Source organism: Hemitrygon akajei, chromosome 17 (genome assembly GCF_048418815.1).
Source record: "Hemitrygon akajei chromosome 17, sHemAka1.3, whole genome shotgun sequence".
In the NCBI taxonomy this organism is placed as follows: Eukaryota; Metazoa; Chordata; class Chondrichthyes; order Myliobatiformes; family Dasyatidae; genus Hemitrygon; species Hemitrygon akajei.
Window position 1 is genome coordinate 84,871,399 of NC_133140.1, and position 26,575 is coordinate 84,897,973.

Sequence of the window (26,575 nt, forward strand, 5' to 3'; positions counted from 1 at the left end):
GTGCTGAACTGAGAAACTCAGTGCCACTGGCTCCTGTCTCTGTGGCCTGCAGCCATTGCCACAGTGCTGAACTGAGAAACTCAGTGCCACTGGCTCCTGTCTCTGTGGCCTGCAGCCATTGGCACAGTGCTGAACTGAGAAACTCAGTGCCACTGGCTCCTGTCTCTGTGGCCTGCAGCCATTGCCACAGTGCTGAACTGAGAAACTCAGTGCCACTGGCTCCTGTCTCTGCGGCCTGCAGCCATTGCCACAGTGCTGAACTGAGAAACTCAGTGCCACTGGCTCCTGGACAGACTTCACTCGTCCTGGTGGCTCTTGGCTGTGGACTCACTTTTGGGAATTCTGAGATTTGACGTTTAATGTTCTGTGCGTTATTTGTTCACTTTTAGCTGCTTGCATGATTTGTTCTTTTCTCCCCCCACACGTTTGATGGTTGCGTTTTGTGGGTCTTTCTTTAAACGGTTTCTACAGCATTTCTTTGTTTTATGGCTACCTGCAAGACGAATCTCAGTTATATACTTTATACATGCTTTGATAATAAATGTACTTTGAGCTCTGGGGTTGAACCCGCATCAACCACTTTCATTGGCAACTCTTTCCACACTCACCCCATCCTCTGAGTGAAGAAGTTCTTAAATATTTCCTTTCACCTTTAACCCATGGCCTCTAGATGTAGAGTCCCCAGCCTCAATGGTCTCACCTAGCCTATTCTTCCCCCTCCCACCCCCTCTGCAACTTCACACCAATTTGCTTGCTTCCTTTTTCAGCTCTTGCACCAGGGAGAACCAGAGAACAGCAGACAGATCCTCTTCAGGTAAGCAGGTGCTTTGCTTCAGCTGGAAACTTGGGATGTTAACATCTGGGCACGGGCATTTATCCACTTTGACAAACGCTTCTCATACTTCCCTTTATACAATGCTTATTCCATGTGAGGTTTCTCTCACTCTTTCCTTTACCAGTTGCAACTACCCTTCCCCCTTACCAGAGATAAATATGGATACATTGTTTACATTAGAAACCTCCCTCAGCTCCAGCATCAGCAGGGGCTTCCCAGCCTGACGTATCCCAGCAGGGGAACCAATTGCGTAACTGGGGGCGGTGTCACATTTGGAGACGGGGTTGTGACGTAGAGCTTCTAGCTCAGTGTCTACACAGGGATCTCTTTGCCTTCCTTTCTTTAAAAGAACAGAACACGAGGAGGTGCAACAGAGAGTCTGGATTCACATTTATTGAAGCCGGTATGTATAGACACACATTTTTGTCTTTGTCAGCACTAAAGAAAAAGTTAAGATTCTACACGACTGTATTAGGTTAAGCTTTTAATATGAACTAAATCCAAACTCTCCTCAATGTTACAGTCTCATTCTGACATTTAATATAAAAAAATTAACCTAAAATAAACAGAATCAAATTTATATACACCTCCCCATCTCTGTTTATTAGTGATCATTTCACTTAACTATTTCATTTACAAGTTTTCTGAATTTCTAATTTGATTTCATCCTGTAATAATACCTTTCAAGTGCAACGTTTAACTTAAGCAGCATTAACACATCAATTCAGTCCTCATAGGTACACGAGAATAATAATAAGCCAATTCTTGAGTCAAAATTGTAGCTGATGATCAGTGAGATGGGGAGAGGGGATCTGGGAGAGTAGAACAAATCGAAGAAAGGGATTAAGGAACAGAACAAAGTAAACATACAGAGAAAATCATAAAACAGCCCAGATACAGGGAAGGAGCTGAATGGAGTGGTACAGAAAGAGGCAGAAAACTGAAGTGTTTAAATTGAAATAGCTGGAGTGCAGATGGAGACAAAAATGTGAATCATGGGTAAAATGAGAAGGAAATTTGGGGTGAGGAGCAAACATGCACTGAAAACAGAGGAGAGAGTGAGCGGAGGAAGGATTTATAAAGAGACAGACAGAAAACAGTCCACTAAGCATTAATTGGGATTCAAGATTTATGTAACATTTATTCAGCTCCTACTATACAACAGTTATATGGATTAACCTTTTGTTCTGTTAACTTCAAAGCCATTTAAAGTTTGTTTGCATGTTTGGTTCCAGCAGTTTAATTTAAAAAATAATTAAAAATGAAACAGTGGACCAAGTGTGCAGTTTCTCCAAAGCCACGCAATCCTTGATTATACAGGTACATTCTCCAGACAAACCCGGACACATCGCCTTAACTTGGTGCAAGGAACCTGGGAACAATCTACTTTGAGAGGAAATCCGCTGCTTCTGGCTAACCTCCCATACATACATATCACAGGTTAGAGCTTCAAAAATATTAAAAATTATTTAAGCAGCCTTGCTATTGGAAAGTGCAAAGAAGCTAATTATGCCCAGCTTTTAGTGGTAAATATATTACTGTTTTGATAATATATATGCAACGTTATAGGAAAATGAAGATTGTCCAGACATCTCACTTCAGCACAAGTTAGTACAGTTTATGCATAGAAGGCAGAAGTCACACAATCCCATTTTGTGGTTATCCCCTTGACAATGCAATGCAGTAACCTGGAATTTTACATCAAGTAGTGTTTACAGTCAGAAATAATGTCTCACTTCATTAACTGCAGCTAGACAGTGGAATGATTCTTCAGAGATCTATCCTTTCCTGGGGGGAGGAGCAGGGTGAGGAAGAGAGAAACATTATTCCATTTTGTCTATATTTGTTCCAAGATGGCCCAAAACTCACCATGGTTAAAAGAAGGCAGAACTATAACATGAAATTTTTTTAAAAACAAAAAAATGCTCTATTACTGGACAAAAATAACTTTTAAATTAAGCTTTAAAAAAAAAAGTCATGAAGCGACCAAGCGCTTGTGCTATAGTGCATCTGAGTTGAGTGCGTACTACACCTGCTTTGCGTGTCAGGCACTTGTACCCCAGCAGGTTCCTCCCTTTCCCTGTGTCCCCAACATCAACCAATAATTCAAAGTGCCCACTAAACATCCCCCAAAGTGTTTCAATTCAAATGACACAATTTTGTCTAATAAATTCATGATTTTGAGTCATTACCCAGACCTCTCCCACATCCTGATTCATTTGAAGAGTTCCTTAAAAAGGCAACCATTTCACACTACAGAAAGACCACTGCTCCTTCCCATCTCTCAATCCTGCCTTGTCTTCTCTCTATCCATTCCTCCTCCCTTTCATACAGCACCCTATGCTGTTAGCTGATCCACCTCCTCTATGAGCTTAGCCATCCATCTAGTGATTGGCTTTTCAGATAACTAACTGGACTACATCTGGCTAAAGCAATGGTACAGCTTCCAAAAGTCAATGTCTGACTAAAGCATTAGTACAGCTTTCAACAGTCAACAGGTAAGGGGAACAAACGCAAATTTACCCCCTTTCAATCACAGGCTCCCCATTCAAAGATCCCTTCATGGCTTCCCCACTTAAAAACTAATACACAGAGCAACCCAGTCCAATTTCCAAATGCTCCACCTCATTCCCCACACTTACACCCCTCTGCCAGTACTCTGGATGAGGTAGTTCACCCTTAATCTTTCCTGTATAACTTATTTTGATTAAAGTGTTGTTAGACACAGGGATTTATTTACATCTCTGGAATGCACGCTTATCCTGCAACGAGTCATTTTAAAATTTAGTGATGCCTTCATGCCTCCCAAACAAAAACTGATAGACTGCCGCATTAGACAACTGCCAATCCTCTCAATTGTCTAATTTGGTCTTTGATTTTTAAATATACTATACATAGTGTGTCTTCAGGTTTTAGGCTTCGTTTTCTGCTGGAGAACTGTTTGTTGTGACTACTGAATCTGGTTTCCGAGACATCCTGTCCAGCTCTGCCTGAACGTCTGTTAAAACCGGCTTTTGTCCTAGAAATGAAGAAAGGCAGGATTAAACACAAAATAACACTGTGCAAATCCCATCAAGCAGATTCCTTTCAGATGCCCCCACCCCCACCCTCTGGAACAGAATCGAGTAGAACAGGAAGGTGGACCACAGCGCCAACTGTTTGAATATGCTTTCAAACCAGTCCAACTCTCCACTCTCTCCTAGAACCCAATTACTTTTCTCTCCAAACAGTTCCCCAATCTTCTTTGTGAAATTTACCAAATCTGCGTGAATTGCTTACAGGAATCAGTGGAGATGATTAAAACCAGACTGGTTGGTGTAAGGGGTGACCGTGTTCTGCGACCACAAATGCATTAAAGCATCTGTCGGAGAAAGAGCCGATTCTCCCAGCATGCGTCTGTTTGCTTTCACTGATAGTAGCTTGTAACGACGATTGCAAGTTGTTAAGAGTCATAGAGCACTACAGCACAGAAGCCCTTTAGCCCATGATGAACTGTTATTCTACCTAGTCCCATTGATCCACACCATATCCCTCCCATCCATGTACAGTTCTTATCCAAACTTCTCTTAAGTAAGAATAAGTGTTCAAGATTCAGAGAGCTATTGGGAAACATCTACAGTGAAATGCTGGGCTTCTACAAGACTCTATAATGTTAAAGGTACAACATTATTCAAAGGCAGAGAGTTCTTGGCCAATTTTCCTATACAAGTCTAGCAAAACTTGAAAGAGGTGTAGAATATGATTAGAGATATAGATGGAATGGACAACCAACACCTTCATCCCTGGTCAGCAATGTCCAGTGTGAGAGGGCATCATTTTAAGGTGATTGGAAGTAAGTATAGGGGACATGTCAGAGCCAAGTTTTTTTTAAAAAAAAAACAGAGATTGATGGGTGTGTGGAATGCACTGGCAGGTGGTGGTAGGGGCATTTAAGAAACTCATAGATAGGCATATAGTTGAGAGAAAATGCAGAACTATGTGGAAAGGAAGGGTTAGAGCAGGTGAAATGGTCAACACAACTCTGTGGGCAGAAAAGGCATGTACTGTATTTTATAAAAGTGCTGCTAACATTAGCTAAACCAACACTGATAGGATGTGGGGTGATGATGTTTGCATCAAAGCCCAAGGTAAAAACAACAAATTTAGCAAGAGGGCAGAAGAAACTTCTTGAGCTGAGGTGGTGGAAGTAGCAGGTAGCCACTTAAGACTAGAAAGTGCATAGGATGCTATGATAGCATAGCAGTTAGTGTGATGCTATTATAGCTCAGGGTGTTGAAGTCTGGAGTTCAATTCCGGCACCTTCTGTAAGAAAGCTTCTTACATTTTTCCCATGTGCGCATGGGTTTCCTCCGACACTCCAAAGACATACCAGTTACTAGGTTCATTGTAAATTGTCCTGTGATTAGGCTGGCGTTAAATTGGTGGTTTGCTGGGCAGTGCAGCTCAGTGGGTTGAAAGGGCCTGTTCTCCGCTGTATCTCTAAACAAATAAACAAACAAGACAGCACAGGAACAGGCCCTTTCCATCCACGTGAGACTTGTTAACTTAGCAGCAGCAGCAGTTCAATGCAATACGTAGTAAAAAAATAAAAAATAGTAACAATAATAAGTGAATCAGTTACAGTATGCATACATTGAATAGATTAAAAATGTGCAAAAACAGATATACCGTATATTAAAACCGGTCCCTTTCACCTATTTTTCATCCTATTCATAATCATGTGCCTATCTGAGAGACTCTTTCTCATGTTGCCTTCATCACTCTGAGCAATCATTTCAGGCACCCTAGCGGAAGAAATGGCTGCAGAGGGGCCTATGTGAGTAGGGTGTTCTCTCTGCACTTCTGCCATGGCCAGTACTACTAGCCACCCTTAACTCCATGCAGACAGTGAGCATCCACTTGAAAGTTGCCTCTCGCAAATTTCTATGGAGAGCATTCCAACTGGTTGTATCACCATCTGGTACAGAGGAGCCACTGCATAGGATCAGAAAAAACTGCAGGAAGTTGTAATCTCAGCCAGTTCCATCATGGGCACTGGTCACCCCAACATTGAGGGTATCTTCAAAATGCAAAAGGTGGCATCCATCACATGCTACCCTCAAGGTGGTGGTACAGGAGCCTGAAAACACACACTCAACATTTCACAATCACGTTTATTATCACTGGCATGTGACGTGAAACTTGTTAACTTAGCAGCAGCAGTTCAATGCAATACATAATATATAAGAAAAAAATAAGTAAATCAATTACAGTATACATATATTGAATAGATTAAAAAACATGCAAAAACAAATACTGTATATTAAAAAAAAGTGAGGTAGTGTCCAAGGGTTCAATGTCCATTTAGGAATTGGATGGCAGAGGGGAAGAAGCTGTTCTTCAATCACTGAGTGTGTGCCTTCAGGCTTCTGTACCTCCTACCTGATGGTAACAGTGAGAAAAGAGCATGCCCTGGGTGCTGGAAGTCCTTAATAATGGACGCTGCCTTTCTGAGATACCGCTCCCTAAAGGTGTCCTGGGTACTTTGTAGCCCAGTATCCAAGATGGAGCTGACTAGATTTACAACCTTCTTTCATCCTGTGCAGTAGCCCCTCCATACCAGACAGTGATGCAGCCTGTCAGAATGGTCTCCATGGTACATCTATATAAATTTTTGAGTGTATTTGTTGACATGCCAAATCTCTTCAAATTCCTAATAAAGTATAGCCACTGTCTTGCCTTCTTTATAACTACAGCGATATGTTGGGACCATGTTAGATCCTCAGAGATCTTGATACTCAGGAACTTAAAGCTGCTCACTTCTCTCCACTTCTGATACCTCTATGAGAATTGGTATGTGTTCCTTCGTCTTACCCTTCCTGAAGACCTCAATCAGCTCTTTCATCTTACTGACATTGAGTGCCAGGTTGTTGCTGCAACACCACTCCACTAGTTGGCATATCTCACTCCTGTACGCCCTCTCGTCACCACCTGAGAATCTACCAACAATGGTTGTATCGTCAGCAAATTTATAGATGGTATTTGAGCTATGCCTGGCCACACAGTCATGTGTATACAGAGAGTAGAGTAGAGGGCTAAGCACACAGCCCTGAGGTGCACCAGTGCTAATTGTCAGCAAGGAGGATATGTTATCACTAATCCACACAGATTGTGGTCTTCTGGTTAGGAAGTCAAGGATCCAATTGCAGAGGGAGGTACAGAGGCCCAGGATCTGCAACTTCTCAATCAGGATTGTGGGAATGATGGTATTAAATGCTGAGCTATAGTCAATGAACAGCATCCTGACGTAGGTGTTTGTGTTGTCTAGGTGGTCCAAAGCCGTGTGGAGAGCCATTAAGATTGTGTCTGCCATTGACCTATTGTGGCGATAGGCAAATTGCAATGGGTCCAGGTCCTTGCTGAGGCAGGAGTTCAGTCTAGTCATAACAAACCTCTCAAAGCATTTCATCACTGTCAATGTGAGTGCTACGGGGCAATAGTCATTAAGGCAGCCCACATTATTATTCTTAGGGACTGGTATAATTGTTGCCTTTTTGAAGCAAATGGGAACTTCAGCCCATAGTAGTGAAAAGTTGAAAATGTACTTGAATACTCCTGCTAGTTGGTTGGTACAGGTTTTCAGAGCCTTACCAGGTACTCCATCAGGACTTTCTGCCTTGCGAGGGTTCACTCTCTTTAAAGACAGCCTAACATCGGCCTCTGAGACAGAGATCACAGGGTCATCAGGTGCAGCAGGAATCTTCACAGCTGTAGTTCTGTTCTTGCTTTCAAAGTGGGGATAGAAGGCGTTGAGTTCATCTTGTAGTGAAGCATCGCTGACACTCATGCTATTGGATTTTGCTTTGTAGGAAGTAACGTCTGGCAGACCCTGCCAGAGTTGCCGTGCATCCGATGTCACTTCCAACCTTGTTTGAACTTGTCTCTTCACCCTTGAAATAGCCCTCTGCAAATCATACCTGGTTTTCTGGTACAGGCCTGGGTCGCCAGACTTGAATGCCACAAAACTAGCCTTCAGTAGGTGACGTACCTCCTGGTTCATCCACGGCTTTTGGTTTGGGAATGTGCAGTAAGTCTTTGTGGGCACACACTCATCCACACAGGTTTTAATGAAGTTGGTAACAACTGCAGCATACTCATCCAGGTTTGAAGATGAATCCCAGAATACTGTCCAGTCCACTGATTCAAAGCAGTCCTGCAGGTGCTCTTGTGCTTCCCTTGTCCATACCTTCTTGGTCCTCACTGCTGGTGCTGCACACGTCAGTCTCTGCCTATACTCAGGGAGTAGAAATACAGCTAGGTGATCAGACTTCCCGAAGTGAGGGCGTGGAATAGCTCAGTAGGCAATCTTGATGGTGGTCTAGCAATGGTCCAGTGTGTTGTCTCCTCTGGTATTGAAATGGATCTGTTGATGATAGTTGCTTAGTGATTTTTCCAGACTGGCTTGGTTAAAATCTCCCAAAATGACTGTGAAGATGTTAGGGTGTGCTGTTTCATCCATTACTCAGATCATCTAAAGCCTACTTGACATTGGCTTTACTTTGTCACCAAACAATTGATACTAGAGCGTACAATCATCACAGCGATATTTGATTCTGCGCTTCGCGCTGCCTGAAGTACAAATCGAAGTAAATATAATAAAAATTTAAAATATAAATCATAATTAGAAATAGAAACAGGAAAGTAAGGTAGTGCAAGTCGTCCAGCTTGAGGTGGAATGCAAACTGCTACCAGAATGACCCCAGAGAATCCCATGGCAGGTAAAAAGGACGGCATTTCACAGCTAGATATTTCAGGTCTGGTGAGCAGAATTGGGACAGCACTGATAATATTTGTGCACCAAGAGTTGATCATAAGGCATACTCCTCCACCTCTGCTTCAAGAGACTCATTCTATCCTGACGGTGTATAGTAAACACATCGATCTGGATCGCTGCATCCAGTACAGAAGGGGTTAACCAGGATTCCATGAAACAAGGGAAACATGGTCCTGATGTCCATCTAATTCAGCACCTTGGCTCCGAGATCATCGATTTTATTCACCAGCGAGATAGTCGGTATAGGGAGTTTAAAACCACGTTTCCTTAAACACACTTGTAATCCTGATCTACGCCCGTGCTTCCTCCGAGGTGTCCTCCATGGGCACTTCCGACCACAGTTGGTGTTGTCTCTGACGGTTTTAAGCAGGAATAGTTCGTTTAAACACATTAAGACATCCTTGTTGACTGTACTGACCTTGGAAGCAGTTGTGCGTTTTAGCTGTATCAGGCTGAAACGGGAATATTTAATCGTATCCATTGAGAGTACTGCAGCTGCTCGAGTCGTGCCTAGGCGCCCCGTAGTAAAGGAAAAGGAGTGACAATATTTCCCTCTGATAGGTGGGATGATGATGTTTGCATCAAAGCCCAACATAAAAAAAACAAGAGATTCAGCAAGAGGGCGGTTTGGAGTTTGTGAGTTTTCTTTTTTTTTATGGGGAGGGAGGAATGTCTTTTCTTTCAATGACTTCCATGATTTTTCTGTATTTGCTGGTTATCTGGAGAAGACTAATCTCAGAGTTGTATTCTGTGTACATACTTTGTTAATAGAATGAACCTTTTTTTCCTATACCCCTTATAATTTTGTATACCTCTATCAAATCTCCCCTCATTCTCCTACACTCCGGGGAATAAAGTCCTACTTGTTGTAGGTGAGGGAGTTGTGGATATGAAGCTACTTGATCCCTTGGGCACCACTGTCAGGCTGAATGACACTGAAATTTCCTGCGCTTGAGGTTGCACTGAAGGAAGCAGTTAACCATTGATACTCATGAAGAAAGCTATACTCAAATGAGATGAAAAATTTGCAGCTGAGTGAAGCAAGCAAAATCACATTTTTAAGATAATACAGTCATCCAAGGTATAGAAGAAAGCAATTTAAAAGTTGCAGGATACACAGAATGTACTGTGAAAGCTAAAGCACAACAGAAGGGCCGACATTAGCTCTGTGTCCCAGTGCAACTGGAGTGCTTGTTGACTCTCCACAGCTGTACCAGACAGGAAATAGAGAGAACTTTCTCATTTTCCAAACTGCTCTTCTACTCTTCCCAGTGACCAACTCTATAATAGCTGCTGAAAGTTAGCAGGCTCTTTTTAACTGCACCACTGAAGAAAAATGAAGAAGCTACCTTTGAGGGAAGTCTGGATTCCTACCAGTTGAGAAGCATTCCTTTTCTTCTCTTTCCCCCCCTCTAGGAGTGGAGGACCCATCCAGCCTGACTTACCAGCTGTGCCTTTATTTCTTTTTAAATTTATTTAGAGATAAAGCATGATAACAGGGTCTACTGGTCTAACAAGCCCACACCACCCAGAGGAATCCCATGTGGTCACGGAGAGAACATACAAACTCCTTAACAGTGGCAGAATTTGACCGATTGCTAGTGCTGTAACTGGCTTCTGCTACCATGTAACTATAAAAGCAAAAGACTGGGTTGGAGGAAAGGACTGCAATGAATTCCTGGATGGAGGTAAGCAATGTGTAGGGGCAGATATTACAGCTCTTAAAGCTGCAAGGAAAAGTACCGGAATTACACAGATTCTGCGGATGCTGGAAATCCGAGCTCTTATCAAATTATGGTATTGCTTTGCACTGTTGTAACTGTATGTTATAATTATGTGGTTTTTTTGGTCAGTTAGTCTTGGTCTGTCTTGTGTTTATGTGATATCATACTGGAGGAACATTGAATTTCCCCTTGGGGATGAATAAAGTATCTATCTATCTATCTATCTATCTAGGAACTCAGCAGGTCAGGCAGTTTCTATAGAAATAAATAAACAAGTCGACATTTTGGGCTGAGACCCTTCTTCGGGACTGGAAAGCATTGGGGTGGGTGGGCAGGCCAGCATGTCTCAGAAATTAGTCTCTGCAGAAAACAGAAGGAGTTGGGGTATTGGGGGTTGAAATAAGAAAGGGGATGATGTGTCTGGTGATGGGATAGTGTTGGGAAACATGATATTTTATGATTATACTGGTAACATTTCCTTTTTAAAAATGTATTGTTCCTCTTTAAAACTGTTTTGAATATGCGCTGTACCTTGGGTGTCGCATAAAGAAAACAGCCTCTCTGATCGTTGAATGGCCAAAACATAGCTTCCTGGTGTCGTTGGAGTGAAAATGAAACTGCATCTTCACCAAGACTATACGGTGATCATTTCAATCAATAAAGGTGGTACAGTAGTGTTCCACTTTACAGTGTTTGTGATCACGGTTCAATTCCTACTGCTATCTGTAAGGACTCTGCACATTTTCACCGTGGCCGCGTGGGTTTCCTCTCGTGTTCCACTGACGTATGGGTTATTTAGTAAGTTGTGGCCATGCTATGCTGGAGCCAAAGCTTGACGACACTTATGGGCTGCTCTCAGAGAATCTTCAGTTGTTGGTTCTTGATGCAAATGCTGTGCGTGTTTCAATGCACGCATGACAAATAAAGATAATCTCTTTATCGTATGCATCTTCAGTAGGGAGATTGGCAAGCACAAAATCAAGTGGCTTTATCCCTTGTGCTGCTTTAGTCCATCAGGACTCAGCCATCCTGGTTCCTGGCCAGTGCAATGAACCCATTCTGGTCTGTGGGTATCCCAGACGGCACTTTACTTTCCTCAGCTTTTCAGCCAAGTGTTATTCAACATGGAGGAGCATCAACTGAAGCTCAAGGACAACATGAGGCTTTCCTGTCAGAGATGAATGAAGACCAGCGAGGATGAGGCCTGGTGGTCCATGAGGTCAGCAGCTCCTTGTATGAGATGGCCGGTGATACTCTAGCTACGCAAGTTGGAAAGTCCAAGAGTCAAAAGGCTAGAGTTTGGGGTCCCATCATTTTCAAGTTCTAGGGTCAATACCAAAGGTCAATTATAAGTCTGGAAGTCAAGACTCAATGGATGAAGACAGCTCAGAGGCAGCCTGTCCTGGGGTTGGAAGGGTGTGTCTCTCTGTGTGTGCCTGTGTCTGCGTGGCACCGGAATACACGGTGACACTTGCCCAAAGCACATCCTTATGCTGTCTTGGTTGTTAATACAAATGATGCTGTACATTTCAATGTACAGGTGACAAATAAATTAATCTGAATGTGAGACTTCATGATATCCAAGGATTCCCAGGGCCACTCCCAGCCTCTGCAGTGTGCCCAGTTCTCATGCTTCAGTGCAACACTGGCAGCAAGGTGTGATTCTGCGACAAATGTCAAATTAAACGCTGTCTCTTTGAAGAGAAATCCATCAGTCCCACTGGCCCTCTTTCTTCCCTTGTACCCATACAACCAATATGCCCTCACAATTCAACACCTCCTTTACCTGCAGCTGACCCAGAGCGAGATGAGGAACTGCTGTTCCTTGCAGACAACATCCCATGCACCATCAATCTTCAGGCCATGCCACTCATGGACTTGTGTGCTAATATAATTTTTGTGACTGTATGTACTGTGTTTGGTAGATCCCTGGAGCAATGGTGCTTTGTTTAGCTGTGTACATGTGTATGGTTGAATGACAATTAAAGTTGAACTTTATTTTGCCATTAACCTGTACTCTGAAGGAATTTGGTGGCCAATTAACTCACCAGCTGGAAAACCTGGAAGAAATTCAAGTGTTGTGGAGCATATATGATAAACCTGTCAGCACCAAAGATCAGGGGCTGTGAGACAGGAGCACTAACTGCTGCACCAATAAGCTACTTGAACAATTGATTTCCTGATGCAGAATCCAGACATCTGCTAGAGAACACAATAGATTCTGCAGATACTGGAAATCCAAAGCAGCAGCACACAAAATGCTGGAGGAACTCACCAAGTTAGGCAGTATCTTATGGATGGGAATAAACTATCGATGTTTTGGGCCGAGACCCTTCATCAAGACTGTAAAGGAAGGGGGGCAGAACCAGAATAACGAGGATGGGGAGAGGGGAAAGCGTACAAGCTGGTAGGTGGTAGGACAGACCCGGATACCCTTTCCCCACCTGGTCTCACCTACCATCTGCCAGCGTGCATTCCTTCCCATCCTCCCATTCTCTTATTTTGGCTTCTGCCCCCTTTCTAGTCTTGATGAAGGGCCTCAGCCTAAAATGTCAATGGTTTATTTCCCTCCATAGATGCTGCCTTACCTGCTAAGTTCCTCCAGCATCTGAGTGACTACTAGAGAACATTACATATCCAAATCTGTGTCTGAACAGCGGCTTTGAGTGGCCCACTAGGGCAATTAACAATTCAGCTAACTGTTGTGGCCCAGAGTCAAATACAGGACAGAGCCGGTAAGGACAGATTTGTTCCTTGGAGGGTTCCATGGTCAGCTTAGTCTAAATCCCATCTTTCATCACCTAAATTTCAGTTCCCCAGGGCAGTGATGGGATTTTACCCAGGCCACTGGATTTACTAGTTCAGTTATTTAATCACTGAGGCACCACTTGCACTGTCAATAAATTTACTGTGCGAACCAAGGATAGGTTGCTGTATAAAATGTCCGTGCAGTGCCTCGTGACCACCCAGTAGTTAGCTGCGCACTGAATTGCCTTTTTATTTTTTAAACAGCCTTAAGATATAGTCTCTCTACTCTTAAGAATTTCAGGAATTTCCAGCCAACTCCATTGGGATTTGTCTGGTTACAGTTCTGGACCTTGGGAAGTCCTTAGCACACAGCTCCCAATGATTGAGTTTGCTCCAATTTTCCCCATCAACACACACAAAAAAACGTAAATTTGGAAATAACATATTCCCAAAGCCCTCTGGACAATTACAGCTGGATTACATCCCAGATGCTTCCATTCAGTTCCTTGCCCTGAGCTGCAGCAGCATTGCAGTTTAAATTCTCCGATACCTGGTCAGATGACTAGAGCTCCAAAAGCAATTTTATATAGCAGGACTTTTCCGTGGTTAGCAGTCTAATACAGAAGGCTCATTCTGGGGGAAAACAGAGGGCACGCTAAACTCACACTCCGCACTGAGTGATACAGATATTGTGGAAGCACACTTGATTTGTGGAACAAGATACTGGATTGAAGGACAATTAGTTCACACATTTAATAAGGTTGGGTGTCAACTCCTCCTCTCCAGTAGAATACCACAGTCAACCCACATCCCACTTTAAATTTCCAGTTGATACTGGGACTGTTAAACATTAAAATAACATTAACTTGCTCCCATTTCCCTCAAAGGCTAAATACTGACTGAAAAAACAGATGTTGGAAATTGAGAGAAACACATAAAATGCTAGAAGAACCCAGCAGGTTAGGCAGCATCTATGGAGGGGAATGAACAGTGGATGTCTTCAAACTGAGACCTTTGGGTCTCAGTTCCATGGTCAGTCATCCATCTTCAGCGCGTGCCTAGTGGTCATTATTTTGTTTGATGATCTGATGTTAAGTGGCTGTCCATGGGGAAAAGGTCATTTCCCACATGTTCTTTTGCTTCCTGTATATGCAATATCAACAGGAATTGCTTTGTATACAACCCACAGCAATTCTTGTACACTGATCATCTTGTAGAACTTGGGGGCCGTTGCTCTGGGAACAAAATCCTGATCAAAAACCCTTATTATCAGCCACCTTATTGTTAACCAATGAATCTCAGTTATCGACCATTTGAGTTACCCCCTAATTACCCCTTCAAACTCTCCCCAGCTGTACTGATGGATTGTTCCCACAAGAGTGAAGGCAAATGCCCCTCTTGTTTATGGAAGGCCTAGATCAAGTGGATGTGGAAAGGATGATTCCTCTAGGACCAGAGATGAGGAGGAATTTCTTTAGCTAGAGGGTGGTGAATCTGTGGAATTCAATGCCACACACGGCTATGGAGGCTAAGTCATTGGGTATATTTAAAACAGACGTTTGAGATGTTTTTGATTAATAGGGCATCAAAGGTTACTGGGAGAAGGCAGGACTCTAAGGCTGAGAGGGTTTAAAAAATGAATGTTAATATGAGGGGACACCATTTTAAGGCGATTTGAGCAAAGTAAGGGGGAGGGTGTCAGAGGAAGGTTTTTTTTTATTACACTGATAGGATAGGTGCATCCGTCAAGAGACAGATGCATTAGAGACATTTAACAGACTCTTAGCCACATAGATGAAAGAAAAATGGAAGACAACGGGGGAAGTAAAGGACTAGATTGATCCTAGACAAGGTCAGTAAAATATCATGGGCTGAAAGCCATGTATAGTTCTATATTCAAAATCAGCTATGATTGAATGTTGAAGCTGACTCAATGGGCTGAATGGCCTAACTGTGCTCTCATGCCTCATAGTCTTTGCAGTGATGTTGTAACTGAAGGTAGCGTCTTCAGCCCGAAGCCTCCTAGAGGTGCCAAGGTCTTACCTGACTTCTTGGCTGTGCTCTGTACGCCTCCAGCTCCAGGACTGCCAGGGGAACCAGTCTTTTTACTCAATAAGCTATTAAAGAAGTTGGCCAGCACTCCTTCGTTCGCAGCAGCAGGACCTGGAATCAGAAGAAACAACTCAATGTTTAGAGCTGAACGCACACCTTATACACCGAGGAGGTGCGCCACAGGAAATGACAGTTTGTCCTGTGAAAGCAGTTTGGCAGGAAAGATAAATGGACATGCATTACTATTGTGTGGTTTGTGTTCCTCTCCAAACCAGCTCTTTTACACTCACTGATGTACCATCACAGACTCTCTCACACTGATAAAGTATGGTCACAGAAACAAGAGGAAAAAAACACAGTAAAACAAAGCAGCTTGGTCACTGATTTACATAATATTGCTGGGATGGAGGACCTGAGTTATAAGGAAAGATTGAATAGTTTAGTCATTTACTCCTAGAATGTAGATTGAAGGGAGATTTGATAGAATACAAAATTATGAGGGGTATACAGTAGGTAGGGTAAATGCAAGCAGGCTTTCTCCACTGAGGTTGGCTGAGACTACAACTAGAGGTCATGGGTTAAGGGTGAAAGGTGAAATACTTAAGAGGAAGATGAGGGGAAGCTTCTTCACTCAGAGGGTGGTGAGTGTGGAACAAACAGCCAGAGTGCAAGTGCTATACACGATTCTGATTTCAATATTCAAGAGGCGTTTGGATAGGTAATGTATGGAGGGCAATAGTCCGGATGCAGGGACTAGACAGTTTAAATGGTTCAGCACGGACTGGATAAGCCAAAGGGCCTGTTTCTGTACTATAGAGTTTTGTGTCTATAATTACTTGCAGTTTTGTGTTTTAGTGTAATAGAGGAAACACGGCAGCCAATATGTACAGATCAAGCTCATTCAATAAAATCACCAACAATTTATATATTTTTAAAGATACCAGGAGCCTCATCTCACCACCAAGTATATTTGCAGTCATAGAGCAATACAGAGTAGAAACATGACCTTCAGCCCATCTAGTCTGTGCTGAAATGTTATTCTGCCTTTTCCAATCAACCTGCACCTTGTCTGTAGTCCTCCATACCCCTCCCAACCATGCACTTACCCAAACTTCTCTTGAACTCTCACAGAGGGAAAGCAGAAGAAATTCGAAACTGGTCTCAAGCCTCTGAAAAAGATGTAACACCCACACCCTGGCTCGTAACCACACAAAATGGAGATGAGGCATTCAGAACATTACCAGGAACAGAATGTCAGCAGTTAAAGCCCACTGTAAACTCCAACAAGACCTCACCTCAAGCTCCCCATCTGTCTGCCCTATCAGGCAGCTCCCATCCCACTGACCTCAGTGACATTAAGGCTCAAAGAACCAACGTGGAAACAAGTCATCCTCCATCCTGAGAGACTACACAAGACAAAGAAATTCTCCTTCGCCATTGCTGTAGCTAAAGGAATTGAAAATGATCAGAGAGACTCTGCAGTGTCCTCCTTTGCATCTTTAACAATCTGGCATGCATTACACTTATTCACTTTCAAAGACACTTTAATATTCCCTCTCATACGATGCTTACCCAAGCCAATAATCACAGATTTCCTCCTTATCTACAATATCACAATTACCCCTTTTATAAAAACAAAGTATTCACTAAGAGCCTCACATTCCCAGACCCAGATTACGGTTTAGTTCCCTAATAGACCCTATGCTTTCCATAGTTACTCTCCTGCTCTCTATACAAACATCTTCAGATCTTCAACTTTCTTTGCAAATGTACACTGTGTCTGTAGTGAGATGCTGAAGATGTTCTATAGGTCAGTTGTGGAGAGCGCCCTCTTCTTTGTGGTGGCGTGTTGGGGAGGAAGCATTAAGAAGAGGGACGCCTCACGTCTTAATAAGCTGGTAAGGAAGGCGGGCTCTGTCGTGGGCAAAGTACTGGAGAGTTTAACATCGGTAGCTGAGCGAAGGGCGCTGAGTAGGCTACGGTCAATTATGGATAACTCTGAACATCCTCTACATAGCACCATCCAGAGACAGAGAAGCAGTTTCAGCGACAGGTTACTATCGATGCAATGCTCCTCAGACAGGATGAAGAGGTCAATACTCCCCAATGCCATTAGGCTTTACAATTCTACCGCCAGGACTTAAGAACTTTTTAAAAGCTATTATTAATGCTTCTTGAGATAGTGATTTAGATGCATATCATATTTTTTACTGAGTTAAGTATTGTATGTAATTAGTTTTGCTACAACAAGTGTATGGGACATTGGAAAAAAGTTGAATTTCCCCATGGGGATGAATAAAGTATCTATCTATCTATCTATCTCATCCTACTCTAGGGCAGAACTGTAGCATATTGGCTAGCACGTCTCTTTAGTGATTAGCGTTCGATTCACTGTCCCCTGTGACTGTGTGGGCTTCCTCTCATATTCCAAAGATGCACGGATTAGGGTTATTATGTTGTTGGCAAGCTAGGTTGGCATCAAAAGCATGGCAACTCTTGTGGGCTGCTACCAGCACAATCTTTACTGATTTGATAACAACATAAACAACACATTTCAATGTTCCGATGTACATGTGACAAAGTTAATCTCTTTAATCTACATTCTGAACTTTCTGCCATATTAAGCTGTACATTTTTATTGCAAACATTTAACCAAATTTTTAAAAAGAACTATATCCTCTCTGAAGATTCAGGAGGTTCAAGAGGGGTACCCGGCACTTTTTTTTGGGAATATCTTTACCCTGGCTCATTTGAACGTTCCCCTTAAATGCCTCTCATTGTTTTGTGCACTGATTTTTCTTCCAATCCACTTTTTATTAAATCACTTCTCCTTCTGGTAAGGTTGGCCTTTTTCCAAGTTAGGATCTCTGACTCCTATTTTGAGTCTGTTTCCATAACTATGTGAACCCAATAGGATTATGATCTAAATAATCAGAAGTGCTCTCTCACTGATATCCACAGCCAACTTCAATCCGTGAACTAAATCCATGACCATTCCAATTCCCCTAATGTCAAGCTCGGCTAAAATTTGGAAGCTTGAACCCTCAATGTCTTTAAGTCCAATTTAATATTTTCAGTAGAACTTCCCCACTAATGCTGACCTATTTTCCCCATTTGTCAAAACTGTGCCTAAAAGTTTGCTCTGTCAGTTTGTGGTAGCGCAGTACCATAGTGGTTAGCATAACACTTTACAATGCCTGCTATAAGATCAGAGTTCAATTCCTGCTGCTGTCTTTAAGGAGTTTATATGTTCTCCTCATGACTGCATGGGCTTTCTCTGGGTGCTCCAGGTTCCTCCCACGTTCCAAAGTTGTAAAGGTTAAAGTTAACAAATTGTGGGCGTCCTATATTGGTGTGGACTGCCCCAGAACATCCTTGGACGGTGATGGTCATTGGAGTAAATGATGCATTTCACTGTCTGTTTTGATGTACATGTGAATGAATCTAATTAAACTACCGTAGATTCCGGACTACAGAGCGCACCTGATTAAAAGCCGCTGGCTCTAATTTTAGAAATAAAATCAATTTTTTAATTGTAAAGGCCGCACCGGATTTTAGGCCGCACCGGATTTTCGGCCGCAGGTGTCCCACGTTGTAATATGAGATATTTACACAGAAAGATATTACACGTGAGGATTTTTTAACTTTTAATTAAATCCATATGGTAACAAAAACAAATACATATTGCAAATGCTTTTTTTCGAACCGTGCCCGTAACGCGGCTACTTTTAAATACGTTGCGTATACTTCTTTACTGAACAACATTCCAGTATCTCCTAACGACTGGTAAAAAATATATATACTACAGCCTACCAGGAAAAGTTATTGATCACCTTTAACTTAAAAGCAGCGTTCGCTCAGATCCAAAGCCGCTCGCGTAATGCGCTCCCCCCTCCTTTCCGTTTATCGCAAACGGCATTTAAAAGCAGCGTTCGCTCAGATCCAAAGCCGCTCGCGTAATGCACTCCCCCCCTCCTTTCCGTTTATCGCAAACGGCATTTAAAAGCAGCGTTCGCTCAGATCCAAAGCCGCTCGCGTAATGCGCTCCCCCCCCTTTCCGTTTATCGCAAACCGGCATTTTCCCACAAGACACCGCAAAACCGGGTGTGACGTCATAGCATCCCGCGATGTAGTACAGAAAACAAATAGTTAAAACTCTTCTAACTTTAACTAGAAAATGAATTACTAAGCGAAAATATTATAAACTAAGTATGCCATAAGGCAGCACAATGCTTCGAGTGTTTTCCATGTTGATGAGGGGGAGTACAAATGACTGATTTACAATAATTTAATTGTGAAAGTGCGCTTGATTTATCGTACAATTTCATTGGACCTCTGTGAACTACTCATCAATTTTATTGGTCTACTGTTATGAGGCAAAATGTTTACGAGGCGGCATGAAAAAAAATCATGCATTAGCCACTCCGGATTATAGGCCGCAAAGTTCAAAGCTGTTCAAAATGTGGGAAAAAAGTAGCGGCTTAAAATCTGGAATCTACGGTAATCTGATCAGTCACAAGAGGTGATTTACCAGCCTGAACTGAAGAATGTGTGAGCAAAGTTTGGAGGGTGGGGTGGGTTCTGCTGATGCTTACTGAATCTCTTAAAAAAACTTCTATGGATGTGTGAACATAGAACATAGAAATCTACAGCACATTACAGGCCCTTCAGCCCACAATCTACAGCTCCTGATGAAGGGTTTCAGCCCGAAACGTCGTCACTACCTCCTCCTCTCGTCTGGCCTGCTGAGCTCTGCCAGCATTTTGTGTTTTTATTCTTCAGCCCACAATGTTGTGTTGACCATGTAACTTAGCTAGAAACTGCCTAGAATTTCCTTACTGCATAGCCCTCCTTGGATCCCATGCCGCACTCTCTGAATGAGTCTAGCATGGGGATCGCATCAAATGCCTTACTGAAATCCAGATACACTACCTTTATCAATGCGTTTTGTTACATCCTCAAAGAATTCAATTAGGCTCGTAAGGCACGACATGCCCTTGACAAAACCCATACTGACTATCCCTAATCAGATTATGTCTCTCCAAATGCTCATAAATCCTCACATACAAACAAGCTGGATGAACTCAGCAGGTCAGGCAGCATCCATTGAAAAAAAATATAATCCTGCCTCTCAAAATCTTCTCCAACAACTTGCCCACCACTGAAGTTAGACTCAATGGTCTACAATCCCCATTTCCAGAAAAGTTGGGATATTTTCCAAAATGCAATAGAAACAAAAATCTGTGATATGTTAATTCACGTGAACCTTTATTTAACTGACAAAAGTACAAAGAAAAGATTTTCAATAGTTTTACTGACCAACTTAATTGTATTTTGTAAATATACACAAATTTAGAATTTGATGGCTGCAACACACTCAACAAAAGTTGGGACAGAGTTAAAATAAGATTGAAAAGTGCACAGAATATTCAAGTAACACCGGTTTGGAAGACTCCACATTAAGCAGGCTAATTGGTAGCAGGTGAGGTATCATGACTGGGTATAAAAGTAGCGTCTATCAAAGGCTCAGTCTTTGCAAGCAAGGATGGGTCGTGGCTCACCCCTTTGTGCCACAATTCGTGAGAGAATTGTTAGTCAGTTCAAAAGGAACATTTCCCAATGCAAGATTGCAGAGAATTTAGGTCTTTCAACATCTACAGTACATAATATTGTGAAAAGATTCAGAGAATTCAGAGACATCTCAATGCGTAAAGGGCAAGGTCGGAAACCATTGTTGAATGCGCGTTATCTTCGAGCCCTCAGGCGGCACTGCCTAAGAAACTGTCATGCTACTGTGACAGTTATAGCCACCTGGGCTCGGAAGTACTTCGGAAAACCATTGTCACTTAACACAGTCCGTTGCTGCATCCAGAAATGCAACTTGAAACTGTATTACGCAAGGAGGAAGCCATACATCAACTCTATGCAGAAACGCCGGGGAGTTCTCCGGGCCCGAGCTCATCTCAGATGGACCAAAAGACTGTGGAACCCTGTGCTGTGGTCAGATGAGTCCACATTTCAGCTAGTTTTCGGAAAAAACGGGCATCGAGTTCTCCGTGCCAAAGATGAAAACGACCATCCTGATTGTTATCAGCGAAAGGTGCAAAAGCCAGCATCTGTGATGGTATGGGGGTGCATCAGTGCCCACGGCATGGGTGAGTTGCATGTATGTGAAGGTACCATTGACTCTGAGGCGTAGATTAGGATTTTAGAGAGACATATGTTGCCATCAAGGTGACGTCTCTTCCTGGGCCGTCAATGCTTATTTCAGCAGGACAATGCCAGATCACATTCTGCACGGGCTACAACAGCGTGGCTTTGTAGACACAGAGTGCGTGTGCTTGACTGGCCTGCTGCCAGTCCAGATCTATCTCCTATTGAAAATGTATGGCGCATCATGAAGAGGAGAATCAGACAACTGAGACCACGGACTGTTGAGCAGCTGAAGTCTTATATCAAGCAAGAATGGACAAAATTTCCAATTGCAAATCTACTACAATTAGTATCCTCAGTTCCAAAACGATTAAAAAGTGTTATTAAAAGGAAAGGTGATGTAACACAATGGTAAACATTGATGTGTTGCAGCCATCAAATTCTAAATTTGTGTATATTTACAAAATACAATTAAGTTGGTCAGTAAAACTATTGAAAATCTTTTCTTTGTACTTTTGTCAGTTAAATAAAGGTTCACGTGAATTAACAAATCACAGATTTTTGTTTCTATTGCATTTTGGAAAATATTCCAACTTTTCTGGAAATGGGGTTTGTATAATTACCTGGGTAATCTCTACTTTCTTTCTTGAACAAGGGAACATTTGCAATCCTCCAATCCTCTGGTACTTCTCCCATCCTTATTGATGATGCAAAGAACATTGCCGGAGGCTCAGCAATCTCCTTGCTTCCCACAGTAGCCTGGGGTATATCTTATCTGGTTCCAGTGACTTAGCTAACTTAATGCTCTTCAAAAGCTCTAGCACATCCTCTTTCTTTATGTCTATATGCTCAAGCATTTCAGTCTTCTGTAAGTCATCCCCACAATTGCCAAGGTCTTTTTCCCTAGAGAATACTGAAGCAAAGTATTCATTAAGTACCTCCACTATCTCCTCCGACTCCATGCACACGTTTTCACTATCACACCTGATTGGTTCTATTCTCACACAGCTCATCCTCTTGCTCTTCATGTACTTGTAGAACACCTTGGGGTTTTCCTTAATTCTGCTCACCAAAGCCTTCTCATGGCCCCTTCTAGCTCTAATTCAATTCTTAAGGTCCTTCCTGGCAACCTTGAAATTTTCTACAGCTCTTATAGTATCTAGTTTCTTGAAACTTTAGTAAGCTTTTCTTTTCTTCATAACTAGATTTTCTACATCCTTTGTACACCATGGTTCTTTTACCCTACCATCCTTTCTGTGCCTCAATGGAACATACCTATAGATAGATAGATAGATACTTTATTCATCCCCATGGGGAAATTCAACATTTTTTCCAATGTCCCATACACTTGTTATAGCAAAACTAATTACATACAATACTTAAACTCAGTAAAAATATGATATGCATCTAAATCACTCTCTCAAAAAGCATTAATAATAGCTTTTAAAAAGTTCTTAAGTAGTTTACTTAGATACATTAAATACAATCAACCCCGGCACTTTAACATATCTTACTCCTGGTGGTTGAATTGTAAAGCCTAATGGCATTGGGGAGTATTGACCTCTTCATCCTGTCTGAGGAGCATTGCATCGATAGCAACCTGTCGCTGAAACTGCTTCTCTGTCTCTGGATGCAGAACACCATGCAAATATTCCCTGAACATATTTCCCCCTACCGCAATTCAATTTTTTCCCCAATTTGTCTGCTCTTATCCCTCTCCGGCGCTATGGCAAAGGAGAGCTGTGATTGCTACCTCCAAAATCCTTTCCCATCGAGAGATCTGACACCTGACCAGGTTCATTTCCCAATACCAGATCAAGTACAGCCTCTCTTCTAGTTGGCTTATCTACATTTTGCATCAGAAAACGTTCTTGAATACACCTAACGAACTCCACCCCATCTAAACCCCTTGCTCAAAGGAGATGCCTGTCAATATTAGGAAAGTTAAAATTACCCATCACAACAACCTATTATTATTGCACCACTCCAGAATCTGCCTCCCTATCTGCTCTTTGATATCTCTGTTACTATTGGGGGGGGGGGGGGGGTCTATAAAAAACACCCAGTACAGTTATTGCCCCTTTCCTGTTTCTGACTTCCACCCACACTGGCTCAGAAAACAATCTTTCCATGACTTCCTCCTTTTCTGCAGCCGTGACACTGTCCCTGACTGACAATGCCATGCCCTACCTCTTTTGCTTCCCTCCCTGTTCTTTTTGAAACATCTAAAGCCTGGTTTTAGATATAGTGGAGAGTGTGCAGACTGGTATGGGAACACCAATGCCTTTCAGCTGAAAATGCTACAAAAGGGTAAGTGGATCTGGCTCGGTACATCAGAATCAGAATCCTTTATTATTGCCAAGTATGAGGACACACACAGGGAATTTGATGCCGGTTTCCCTGAGCTCCCTCTGTACAGAATTAAAAGCAAACAAAAACAATAGTCCCATCATCCACTGACCTATTTGCATCACGGGTAAAACGTTCTCAACCATTGAACACATCTACATGAAATGTTGCCATAGAAAAGTAGCATTGGACTGTTTGGGGTAGTTCATTTTTTATTCTTTCTTCTAATTTTCTATTTTTTATTCTTCTAATATTTGTATATTTATATATCTGTGCACTTGAAATGCTACCGTGACACTGTAATGTCCTTTGGATCAATAAAATATCTATCTATCCATCAAAAATTCTCAACACGCAGGCCATGCTCATTTCTCACTGTTGCCATCAGAGCCTCAGGACTTGCACCATCAAGTTCAAGAACAGTTACTACCCCTCAACCATCAGGCTCTTGAACAAAATGGGATAACTACACTCATTCTATTTCTGATGTTCTCACAACCGATGGTCTCACTTTAAGAACTAGCTTATTATTTCATGCTTGTTATTTATTGCTATTTATTTATATCCGCATTTGCAGTTTGTTGTTTTTTTGATCCTGTTAAGATTTACTAAGTACGCCCAAAGGAAAAAATATCTCAGGGTTGTATGTGGTGACATGTATGTACTGTAATACAATTTTACTTTGTACTTTGATGTAACTTCTTTGACAAACTTCCATGGCGGTGGAAAATATACTGACTGGTTGCATCACAGCCTGGTATGAAACACCAATGCCCCTGAATGGAAAATCCTACAAAAAGTAGTGGATATGGCCCAGTCCATCACAGGTCCAGACCTCCCCACCATTCAGCACATCTACAATGATTGTTGTCACAGGAAAGCAGCATTCATCATCAAGAACTCCCAACATCCAAGGCCATGCTCTCTTCTCACTGCTGCCATCAGGAAGGAGGTACAGGAGCTTGAGGACCCACACTACCAGGTTCAGGAACAGTTATTACTCCTTAACCTGGCTGCTGAACCAGAGGGGATAACTTCACTCACTCCAAAGCTGAACTGTTCCCACAACCTATGCACTCACTCTCAAAGGCTCTTCATCTCACGCTCTCAATATTGATTGATTATTTATTTCTATTATTCTTTTCGTTTTGTATTTTCACAGTTTGTCTTTTACAGATTGGCTGTTTGTCCATCTTTCTGTGCAGTTTTGCATTGATTCTTTTTTGCTTCTTTTTATTTACTGTGAATGCCTGCAAGACAATTAATCTCGGGTTTGAATATGGTACATACATGACCGTTGTTTTTACAGTGAATGGCTGAGAATTCAGGGAAAAACACAGATAGGCTCCATTAAACCTCAGTCTGATCTCACAGACATGACAGTGGTCAGGACTTCTCTGGCATTGATTCCTCGCAATGGCAAAACAGATTTTACAGAAGAATTGTAAACTAATGTGCAAGAAATGAACGAAAGACTGTCTTCTTAAAAAAATATTAATGTGGTTAAAGTTTAAAAAAAGGTTATTGCCAGTACTGAGATATATAATTCCCAGTCTCCCTTGCTCTGCAGAAGAATGTGTCAAGAGCAAATGTACAAAGCAGCTGTCATGGATATGATTTAATTTCAGATGTTGCCAGTAAATGGAAGGAAATGCAATCAAATGAACCACAGAATGCTAAGATCACTTGCCAATTTAGACACTTTACTCTGAATTTACAGCACAGAAAGATGTCATTCTGATCATCTGGTCTAGAGTGAACTGTGTCTTCTATACACACTAACTGCTACCCCACCTCTTTCACACCCTACACACACGTACTTTGACTTCCCTTTAAAATAATTATTTAATTATTTTATTTGCTGAGACAGTGCAGAACAGGCCCTTCTGGCCCACTGAGCTGCACTGCCCAGCAACCCACCTATTTAACCCTATCCTAACCAAAGACAATTTACAATGCCAAATTAACCTACTAACCATTTATGTCTTTGGACTGTCTGAAGAGCACTTGGCGAAAACCAGAACGGTCATGGGAAGAACTACAAACTCCTTACAGGCAACGCTGGAATTGAACTCCAAACTCTTAAGCCTTGCTCGGTAACCATGACACTCCAATAACCACTCCATTGTATGAAGAGATTACATCTCCCAAATTTCAAAGTAGTAAGAAAGTGCCAAGTCACTTCAATAGAGACACTTTGGCATAGTGGCCAGCACTATTGTTGTATGGAGTTTGTATGACTCCCCCCCACCATGACGGTGTGGCTTCCCTCCCACATTCTAAAGACCTGCATTCAAGGTTAGTAAGTTGTGGGCATGTTATGTTGATATTGGAAGCATGCCAACACTCGTGGGTTGCCCCAGCACAGCCTCAGACTATATTGGTTTTTGATGCAAATAATGCATTTCACTGCACATTTCAATGTGCATGTGACAAAGATAGATAATTATATTCCTTAGAGCAGGGGTAGGCAACCTACGGCCCACAAGCCAGATCCAGCCCATGAAGGTATTTTGACCGGCCCACGAGCAACTATTGGGATACGATGCTTATCCAGCCCGCAAGCGATTTTTCCTTCTTCTGAGTGCTTCACGCGACCACACTGATGGACATGCATGGTGTCTTGTTACACTGGCCCCAGGTTTCGTTTTGTTCCAAACCAAACACTGGGATATACAAATGACGGGAAGGCAGACTACCTTATTAATATGTACAGTCAGCCCTCTTTATCCGCGAGTTCCGCATACGCTAATTCAACCAACCGCGAATTGAGAAAACCCGGAAGTTCTCTCTCCAGCACTCATTGTTTGAGCATATACAGACTTTTTTTCCTTGTCATTATTCCCTAAACAATACAGTATAACAACTATTTACATTGTATTGGGTATTATAAGTAATCTA

At 42.2% G+C, this 26,575-nt stretch overlaps 1 protein-coding gene across 1 annotated transcript in view; it reads right to left on the reverse strand.

Moving 5' to 3' along the window:
- Positions 1-1,213: 1,213 nt before the first annotated feature.
- The window catches only part of dync1li2 (dynein, cytoplasmic 1, light intermediate chain 2), a 139,926-nt gene continuing 114,564 nt past the window's right edge, over positions 1,214-26,575 (reverse strand). The window contains exons 12-13 of the mRNA XM_073070436.1: positions 15,164-15,283; positions 1,214-3,854 (exon numbers count right to left, since the gene is read on the reverse strand). Of these exons, the coding sequence (XP_072926537.1) occupies positions 3,748-3,854; positions 15,164-15,283 (227 nt within the window). The 3' untranslated portion in view covers positions 1,214-3,747. The remainder of the gene's footprint in view (positions 3,855-15,163; positions 15,284-26,575) is intronic.